This window comes from Mytilus galloprovincialis, chromosome 12 (assembly GCF_965363235.1).
Source record: "Mytilus galloprovincialis chromosome 12, xbMytGall1.hap1.1, whole genome shotgun sequence".
In the NCBI taxonomy this organism is placed as follows: Eukaryota; Metazoa; Mollusca; class Bivalvia; order Mytilida; family Mytilidae; genus Mytilus; species Mytilus galloprovincialis.
Window position 1 is genome coordinate 18,874,329 of NC_134849.1, and position 11,003 is coordinate 18,885,331.

The window sequence follows — 11,003 nt, forward strand, 5'->3', positions numbered from 1 at the left end:
CTTCCTGTCTGATGATTTTGTGCAAAGTTCTGGTCCCTGGACTTAAAAATCAGTTTTCAACACTTTTTTCGTATATACTAGTAGATATTGACTTGATATTTGTTATATAGTGTACACCATAACAAGTAAAAGATCAAGTAAGAATTTTATTGCAATACAATATGAATTTATAACAGGTAGGTGGCTATATATTGCCATGCAATACCCAAAGAATGCATGTTTATGCAAACATCAAATGTGTTAAACAAAAATTAACAACATCCTTGAAAATGAGAAGATTAAGATTCAAAAGGGACATTCAAACTCATTAGTCCAAAAACTAAAAACGCCATGGCTTATAAAAAAAAGTTCAAAACAGCCAAAACACAATATAGAATAGAAACTCGACCACAAAAATCTGGGAATGATCTCAGGTACTCAAGAAGGGTAAGCAGATCCTGGTCCATTGCTCCATGCAACTTTTATCTCCCAACTGGATGGGATAGATGCATTCAAAATTATCACCAAATTTTCCTCTAAATCGGTTGTCAATCAAGAAATCAAGCATCTTGATGATGTCAGTTTCAATGAATCTTCTTTTTATCTGTGTTTATATGACTTTGTGTTTGTTAAATGCTATCATGTTGCATCACATTAAGTTTCTGGACAATAACTTAAGTTTTAATTAATGGAATTCTAAGAAATTTTACAAGAAGGTTCAATACCTTGAAAGGGTGTCTTCCTCGAATGCCAACATTTTATATGTTACCTATTCCTTGAATGCCAACAAAAATATTTCAATAGATGTTTATATAATAACAACAGGTGTTTTCACAAGTATTTAACTGTAAAATGGTTAATTAATGAACTGTATAGAAATGCAACAATGTTTGGAATGAATATGTTAATAACATAAGAAATATTGAAAATTTTAATGAAATTTTAGTTTAATACATTGTACAATTATTTCAAACTAAATAAAGGATACAAGAGATTTGTTAAGTTCCATATCAATTTAAATATTTTTTTAGTTAATATAAACTATATGAAGATTTCAGTTGTACAATTAATTAAATTAAAAAAATAATTAAGTTAATTTGATAACTTCTTAGCTGGAAACTGCAAAAGTTTGAAGAAAATTCATGAAATATGGTAAAAAGAATTCAGATGAGTTGCAATCATGACACACAATTAAACAATGTTATTTTACGAATCACTTACAATAAAAAAAAAAAAAGAGGGTGTAATTGTATAACCAAGAAAAATATCCTGAACAAACTGAGATAAACAATAGTATTCTAGCATGAGATACAAAGTTTCAAGAAATTTAATCAGTAATATGGTAGGGTATTACAGTACACACAACTATAGAAATATTGAAAAAAAACAACTTCAAGTCCAAAGAGTTGTAGAATTTGTGCAAACTGGAATGTTTACAATCCTGACAATATGCACATATTGACTTAATTTATGATGCAACACTTTTGAAAGTTTCATTTTCAGAGAATCCATATTTGTTCAAGCAGGAGCAGCAAAATATGATTTTAACAACTTAACAAACATGAACTAGATTTAGCTACCTGTAATTACCTATCTCTTTTATTAGTATGATTGTTTTGATAAGCATGCACTTTTGTTGTGATAGCTACTTGCTCCTATTGAACGCCAACATTATTTTACAGATAAATTGTCGGTAGATCAAAGGATGTTGGCATTCAAGGAATAAACCCCCCGAAAGGAAGTTGGGATTGATTTTTATACGACCGCAAAATTTGAAAAATTTTTCGTCGTATATTGCTATCACGTTGGCGTCGGCGTCGGCGTCGTCGTTGTCGTCGTCGTCCGGCGTCCGAATACTTTTAGTTTTCGCACTCTAACTTTAGTAAAAGTGAATGGAAATCTATGAAATTTTAACACAAGGTTTATGACCACAAAAGGAAGGTTGGTATTGATTTTGGGAGTTTTGGTCCCAACATTTTAGGAATTAGGGGCCAAAAAGGGCCCAAATTAGCATTTTCTTGGTTTTCGCACTATAACTTTAGTTTAAGTTAATAGAAATCTATGAAATTTTGACACAAGGTTTATGACCACAAAAGAACGGTTGGGATTGATTTTGGGAGTTTAGGTTTCAACAGTTTTGGAATTAGGGGCCAAAAAAGGGCCCAAATAAGCATTATTCTTGGTTTTCGCACAATAACTTTAGTTTAAGTAAATAGAAATCAATGAAATTTAAACACAATGTTAATGACTACAAAAGGAAGGTTGGTATTGATTTTGGGAGTTTAGGTCCCAACAGTTTAGGAATTAGGGGCCAAAAAGGGACCCAAATAAGCATTTTTCTTGGTTTTCGCACCATAACGTTGGTATAAGTAAATAGAAATCTATGAAATTTAAACACAAGGTTTATGACCATAAAAGGAAGGTTGGTATTGATTTTGGGAGTTTTGGTCCCAACAGAATAAGGGGCCCAAAGGGTCCAAAATTAAACTTTGTTTGATTTCATCAAAATTGAATAATTGGGGTTCTTTGATATGCCGAATCTAACTGTCATGACTGTGTATGTAGATTCTTAACTTTTGGTCCCGTTTTCAAATTGGTCTACATTAAGGTCCAAAGGGTCCAAAATTAAACTTAGTTTGATTTTGACAAAAAATGAATCAGTTAGGTTCTTTGATATGCTGAATCTAAAAATGTACTTAGATTCTTGATTATTGGCCCAGTTTTCAAGTTGGTCCAAATCGGGGTCCAAAATTAAACTTTGTTTGATTTCATCAAAAATTGAATAAATGGGGTTCTTTGATATACCAAATCTAACTGTGTATGTAGATTCTTCATTTTTGGTCCTGTTTTCAAATTGGTCTACACTAAAGTCCAAAGGGTCCAAAATTAAACTTAGTCTGATTTCAACAAAAATTGAAATCTTGGGGTTCTTTGATATGCTGAATCCAAAAATGTACTTAGATTTTTTATTATGGGCCCAGTTTTCAAGTTGGTCCAAATCAGGATCTAAAATTATTATATTAAGTATTGTGCAATAGCAAGTCTTTTCAATTGCACAGTATTGCACAATGGCAAGAAATATCTAATTGCACAATATTGTGAAATAGCAAATTTTTTTTTAATTAGAGTTATCTTTCTTTGTCCAGAATAGTAAGCAAGAAATATCTAATTGCAAAATATTGTGCAATAGCAAGATTTTTTTTTAATTGGAGTTATCTTTCTTTGTCCAGAATCAACTTAAATCTTTGTTATATACAATATACAATGTATATTCACTTTTTACTACCAACTGATAAATTATAATAAATAACATTCAGTGATAACAAGCAGTTTTTTTTACATCTTAATATTTTATGATGTATTTAAATGAGTAGTTATTGTTGCAAACTCCATTAGAAATTTTAATTGAGATTAGTTTTGGAATAAGGGAAAGGGGGATGTGATTAAAAAAATTGGGTTCAATTTTTCTCATTTGAAATTTCATAAATAAAAAAGAAAATTTCTTCAAACATTTTTATGCCCCACCTACGATAGTAGAGGGGCATTATGTTTTCTGGTCTGTGCGTCCGTCCGTCCGTCTGTCCGTTCGTTCGTCCGTCCGTTCGTCCGTCCGTCTGTCCCGCTTCAGGTTAAAGTTTTTGGTCAAGGTAGTTTTTGATGAAGTTTAAGTCCAATCGACTTCAAACTTAGTACACATGTCCCCTATGATATGATCTTTCTAATTTTAATGCCAAATTAGAGTTTTTACCCCAATTTCACGGTCCACTGAACATGGAAAATGATAGTGCGAGTGGGGCATTCGTGTACTGAGGACACATTCTTGTTTTGAGAGGATTAATATTCAACAGCATAGTGAATTGCTCTAAGAGAAAACAAAAATTTTCAGTTCATTAGAACACATTCATTCTGTGTCAGAAACCTATGCTGTGTCAACTATTTAATCACACTCCAAATTTAGAGCTGAATCCAGCTTGAATGTTGTGTCCATACTTGCCCCAACCGTTCAGGGTTCAACCTCTGCGGTCGTATAAAGCTACGCCCTGCGGAGCATCTGGTTTGGGGTTATGTTACCAACAGCAAGAATAAAGGGCAAAAAACAAGCATTTAATGTTGTTTCCAGACAACTAATCTTCAATTGCACAGTATTGTGCAATAGCAAGAAATCTTAAATTGCACAGTATTGTGAAATAGCAAGAAATCTTAAATTGCACAGTTTTGTGCGAAATAGCAAGAAATCTTAAATTGCACAGTTTTGTACACAAAGGACATTAGTGTGCAATAGCAAGAATCTTCAATTGGAAATAAATACAAATCTTAAAACCAATTTCTATGAGATTAATTAAAGTCCTTAATTTTTAGCTCACCGTTCCGAAGGTGTTTAATTTATATCTGAAAAACCTGTATCTCTGATGAACAACGGAAAATGAGCACTGCTTTACAGGTTTTTCAGATATAAATTAAACACTGCTATACAAGTTTTTCGGAGAGAGAAAATGAGCACTGCTATACCGGTTTTTCAGATAGAAATTGAGCGCTGCTACACAGATTTTAGTAGAAATCAACACTTATTTTTTTAACTTAGAAAATTAGTAAATGCTTTACCAGTTTTAATTGGAAATCAACACTGCTATACCTGTTCTTTATTTATATCGTTTTACAGAATGATGATAATAAAAGATCATGGAGTTTGATAAACTCAGTGTTCACATAGTAAAAGAATCCACGAGACACTTTGGGCAAATGTTTAATTTCTGAAAGAAATTGTTGACTTCAAGAGAACCTGAAGGAAAAAAATGGAAAAAATGATACTGGGGATTCATTTATTTTCGTGGGTACCAATTTTCGTGGATTGAGAAAATCTTGCATTTTGCAATTATCTTTGATTTCGTGGTTTTGTCAATCTAACAACCAAATAGCAAATTGGCGATTCGTTTAACATTTAAATTCGTTGTTAATCTGTAAAAACGAAATCCACGAAAATTCGTATACCACGAATAATAATGCATCCACAGTAGTAGTATTTGATAACTCAGTTATAAATCAGGTTTTGTCAAATGTTTAGTTTCTGAAAGAAATGGTTGCCTTCTTGTCTTGCCGGTCTTGTAGTAGTTCCATCCTCAAGTAACCGGAGTAGATTATAAATTCACAATTGTTCTATTTAAAATGTTTTAATAGAACCTGAGTTCAAAAACTGGACTTAACAGTTCACTTTAATGATTTTTGTAAAAGACGATTCACAGTGAAGAATGATATTTGATCACTTAGTTGATAAACCAGTGTTACAAACCAGTATATAAATAATGCATATAACAAAAGATATTTAAAAGAGGTGTAAGATTTAAATTTTGATATTCAATATAAAGACTATTTAAAAAAAATCATATCATTGTTTTGATAGGGTTCTATAGGAGATAGCAAAGTGTATTAATTCATGGCCATCACACACTATAACGTATAAGGGTCTGGATGGGGTTTGAGAGAATAGAGAATAATGCCATTAATGGCCAAAAGTGCAAGATAAAGGGTAAAATCACAAGCACTTGTCTCTGTAAAAAAATCCTATAATAGGTACTGTAAATAGTTTTTTTTTCCGACGAGTGCCTGTGGTAGAAATTGAAAGAGTATAGAAAACCAGTGAAAAAGATAAGGAAATAGAAAACAAAGGGATGCTTTCAGTTTATTAAAAAGAATAGAAAATTCTGGGCTAAGAAATAAAGAATAGACAGGGGCGGATGCAGGAATTTTCGAAAGGGGGGGGGGTGCTAACCCAGGGCACCCAGGGCAAAGGGGGGGGGTGCAAAACATATGTCCCGATACAAATGCATTGATCGGCAAAAATAAAGGGGGGGGTGCGCACCCCCGGAACCCCCCCCCCCTGGATCCGCCACTGATAGAGAAATGAAGGAGCCTCCCCCAATCCAGACCCCTACATATTCATACTTTATCACAGTATCATAAACCAGTGTGATCTTTACTGGACATTCAAATTAACATTTAAACATATTCTTTTGACAATTATGATCTTAAATCAACTGCTAACAAATCATAATTGATAAAATCTAACACTGATTTATATTTTATAAACGTGTATTTTTATGAAGTCACTGTAAGAAAATACTCAATGACAGATAAAAATGGCCTCCAAATCTGACAAAGTTGACCAAGAAAAGATTGTTGCACCATCAACATCAAAACCAGAAGACAAAGATATAAAAACGGATGTAGTATTAAATGGAAAAACGAAAAGTTCTTCGAATGATAAAAAGGAATAAAAACAAAAATCTACCCACAAGACAACAGTGTTCAATGGTCTGGACACGGAAGATTCGGATGTGGATTTTGGTGGAATTGAAATAACAGAGGATCAACTTGACCGTAAGTTGGAGAAACTTCTAAAAACAAATAATGGTCTTACTTCGTAGTGTTTTTGATGGAACAGTTGTAGAAATGGCTACTTGATTCACAGAATTAAAGATGTGTGCGTTCTTTTGGCCTGACAGTGTGTTTAAAAGATAAATATCAAATGTTAAAAAGAAAATAATTCATTTTTGATGGATTTTTATCTTGTGCATTTGTCTAAAATACCGGTAATGGATGCCATTCCAAGTTCCAAATACATGTACAAATTTCGGAAATATATCTTTGTTATGTTGTTTTTTTCAAAATCTCATTACAGTGACTATACGTTCTTTTGCTTATGGATGCTCATCAATGCAGAATTTTACAAAAATAATACAATTTTATTTTTTTTTAATATTAAATTTGACATCGTTAACTATAGCGGCTGGATTTCTATCGTCCAACTATGAGCATATAGATGATCATGTATGTGTGAACATTTAACGCTCACAATCGACCAATATTTTAATTTCGATGTGCTGAAAATTTGTTATTCTCTTCATTACAGAAATTAAAAAATCATGGAAAATCTTAGACGAGGATGAATACGGTAGAATAACTGAAAACGAAATACTTCGTGGTGCTCAACTGATAGGTCTTAATCCCACTGTGGAAGAAGTTAGGGAGTGGCTGGGAGAAACCGATGTAGACGGTATGTGTTCAAGTTAAGGGCTGGCTGGGAGAAACCGATGCAGATGGTAGGTGATAAGTTAGAGGATGATCGGTAGAAACGGATGTAGACGGTAGATGGTAAGTTAGGGGATGGGTGGGAGAAACGGATGTAGATGGTAGGTGGTAAGTTAGGGGATGGCTGGGAGAAACCGATGCAGATGGTAGGTGGTAAGTTAGGGGATGGCTGGGAGAAACCGATGCAGATGGTAGGTGGTAAGTTAGGGGATGGCTGGGAAAAACCGATGCAGATGGTAGGTGGCAAGTTAGGGGATGTCTGGAAGAAACCGATGTAGACGATAAATGTTACGTTAGGGGTGGCTGTGAGTGTCGACGGTAGGTGTTAAGTTAGTCAATAGCTGGGAGAAACTGATGTAAACGACATGTGTTAAGTTAGGGGATGACTGGGAGAAACCGATGTAGACGGCATGTGTTAAGTTAGGGGATGGCTGGGAGAAACTGATGTAGACGGTAGGTGTTAAGTTAGGGGATGGCTAGGAGAAACCGATGTAGACGGTAGGTGTTAATTTAGGGGATGACGATAGAAACCGATATATATGGTATGTTTTAAGTTAGGATATGGCTGGGTGAAACCAATGTAGACGGTAGGTGTAAAGTTAGAGAATGGCTGGAAGAAACCGATGAAGATGGTATGTGGTAAGTTAGAGGATGGGTTGGAAAAACTGATGTAGACAGTAGGTGTTAATTTAAGGGATGGCTTAAATAAACTGTTGTAGACGGTAGGTGTTAAGTTAGGTGATGACTGGGGAAATCGATCCATACGGTAGGTGTTAATTAAGGGGATGACTAGGAGAAATTGATGTAGACGGTAGGTGTTAAATTAGGTCCCCCGGGGATGGCAAGTCTCACTCAAATCCAACGGTGGAAACTATACGACAAAAAGGACTTATCCGGACAGATAATCAGTGAAACCCGTCAAAGATCAACTTTGCCTGCACCTTATAGTTTCTTTATATTTTTTTTAATCTTGACCTTCATACTGACACTGCATGATATAATTCAAATTTCATTCTAGTATTTTTTGTCTATTCTTCAGGTGATAGTAGTCTGGACTATTATGAGTATGAAAAATTAATGCGACAACATTATGCAGTAGCCAGTTTCCAAGAACATGAACTTCGAAAAGCATTTGCATATTTTGACACTAAAGGGAAAGGTTTCTTAAACCGGAAGCAATTGTACCGTGCATTGCGCAACTGTGGAGACCAGTTATCTGACGAGGAATGTGACGAATTCTTTTCATTGGCGGATAAAAATAAAGATGGCGTGATCAGTTTAGAAGGTATACAGTTTTGTTTTCAAGCATGTTATAAGAGAGTATGGAACAGAAAAAATGTATTTATTAAAATTTGGAGAAAAATTTTCTATAAATAAAAGAATATTTATGGTATGCGGCATTGAGACAGCTACCCAATAACACAATAAAACAAAAGACATCTACTATAGGTCATTTTGGGGGGAAATCTATTGAACGGATACCGTTGTTTGAACACCGTGAATGTAATGACTTTGTACAGTGATTGGTTCGGCCATGTTTCATATCGTGTAACACATCACATGTGAAATTGCAGTTAATGATGCCTCCAAAAGGACATGACAGTGTATCTATTTATCCGACCCGGCAACAGGTCAGCGTCGGACCACCTCCAGGTGCGGGATTTTCTCGTTGCGTTGCGTTGATGTCCCATTGGCGACCTTCGGCTGTTATGACTGCTCTTTGTCGGGCTGTTGTCTCTGTGACATATTCCCATTACTATTCTCAATTTTATATAATATAGCATAGAAAGTATAGGTAATATCCATAGGTGATCAGATGATCGTGTCAGGTCAAGTTATATGAGATTCATGAGCTTCAATTGGGTGTTAATCTTTGAATTAATTATATCATCAATAGGACGGGAGACTGCATTTATGCATTAGACTAAGCAATGGATGCCGCTTGCGTATTGTTACACGGTATACTAAATCGAAAGTTTAGTACGTATATCCGTACTTACAGTATTTCATATTAGGTTTTTACAATCTTTTAATTAATAATGTCAATATGATGTCACACATGATTAATTCGACACAGCATCTATTAATCCGACACAGTAACGAATGTCGCTTGTGTATTGATACACGGTGCACTGTATCAAAAGTTACGGTAATGTAAATTATGTATAGATTTTCGGAAACAACTGAAAGGAATATTTCAACTGATAAACAAATTGTAAAAGTTTGATCAAATGACGCTTAATTTATTTTTCAGAGTTTGTGGTGCTTTTTACAGAAATCTGAAGGAAAAGATGTCAATTTGGTTCATTGTAAACATTATGAAACTGAAACACAAAATCAGAAAATTAACTCTTGATGATACTATGGTTACTACTAGTATATATTATAACGGGTATACAACAAAAAAAACATTGAGTGAATTATATTTGATTCAACATATTTAATAAACGTTATATCATACACTGAAGTATTTATCCTTATTGATCTAATTTGATAATGATAAGCGAGAATAATTTATGTGCTATGATTTTAAGCCATACGGGGATAAAAAAAAAATACAAAAAAAGTCAAAACAAAAATAAACAAAAAAACGAATAAAAGTGAAAATGAGATAGGACAGTTTATAATAAGAGGCTGTCACAACGACAGCAAACCGGATTTATTAATATTTATTTGTGTCCTGGCAATATCACAAGAACTATTACTGATGAATGGTGAAAGTGAAAATCGTCAATATCAAATTTGACCTCCATTTTGTCATCAGTATCAACATATTAAAATTTGAAAAGCTTAGATTGAATGGTTCATGAGTAAATGCAACAACGTGAATGGAAACGCCATTTTACAATCTTTCAAGAACCATAACGCCTGAACAGTAAAAGTCAAAATCGTCATTATTGAACTTGACCTCTATTTTGTCATCAGTAACAACATATAAAAATTTCAAAAGCTTTGGTTGAACAGTTCATGCGTAAATGCACGGACACAACTGGAAACTCCATTTTTCAATCTTTCAAGAACCATAACTCCTGAACGGTAAAGGTCAAAATCGTCATTATTGAACTTGACCTCCATTTTGTCATCAGTAACAACATATTAAAATTTGGGAAGCTTTGGTAGAACAGTTCATGTGTAAATGCACGGACACGACTGAAAACTCCATTTTTCAATCTTTCAAGAACCATAACTCCTGAACGGTAAAAGTCAAAATCGCCATTATTGAACTTGACCTTCATTTAGTGGTCAGTAACAACATATTAAAATTTTAAAAGCTTTGGCTGAACGGTTCATGAGTTAATGCACGGACAACATTTGATTGCCGCCCGCCCGACCGCCCGACCGCCCGACCGCCCGACTGCCCGACTGCCCGACCGCCCGGCCGCCCGCCGTACATCCCCAAATCAATAACCGACATTTTTGTCACAAAAATCCGGTTAAAAATTAAAAAAAAAGGTTTGAATCATGATTTGTTTTTATATTTGTTCCTCTTTTCGTTATCATTTCCCCTATGTTTCTGTATCCTTTCTTTTATTTGCCCTTTTATTCTCTAAACCCCATCCAGACCCTCATAATTTGACACCAGAAATTAATGAGAAATAATACTTCTCACATAACAGTCTAGGCACATAACTATAAATAGTAAATTCTCAATGAGACAACTCTTCATCAGAGACTTCCATATGGGGTTTTTTTCTGCAAAAAAAGTTTAAATCATGTGATTGCACAAGATCGTGTCGTGCTGTCGTTGTATGATAACGTCTATGAAGTACAGCAACCTGTATTAGAGTGTTTACATGATTTCTTTTCAAGGTTGAAAACTGCGAGAATTCCTAATGACGTTAACTTTTAATTCGTATTAACAAATACATATTTCTAATGCGAATTGGTTAATTCGAATTAGCCATATCGAATCAATTCGAATTAAAAAAACAGAAGAG

The 11,003-nt window shown here is 34.2% G+C and overlaps 1 protein-coding gene across 1 annotated transcript; it reads left to right on the top strand.

Moving 5' to 3' along the window:
• The first annotated feature begins 6,113 nt into the window (after positions 1-6,113).
• On the top strand, positions 6,114-9,455 carry LOC143055235 (calmodulin, striated muscle-like). The gene is made up of 4 exons (XM_076228368.1): positions 6,114-6,225; positions 6,887-7,030; positions 8,105-8,350; positions 9,320-9,455. The coding sequence occupies exons 1-4, from the start codon at positions 6,114-6,116 to the stop codon at positions 9,346-9,348; spliced, it is 531 nt and encodes a 176-aa protein (XP_076084483.1). The 3' UTR covers positions 9,349-9,455.
• Positions 9,456-11,003: the final 1,548 nt, after the last annotated feature.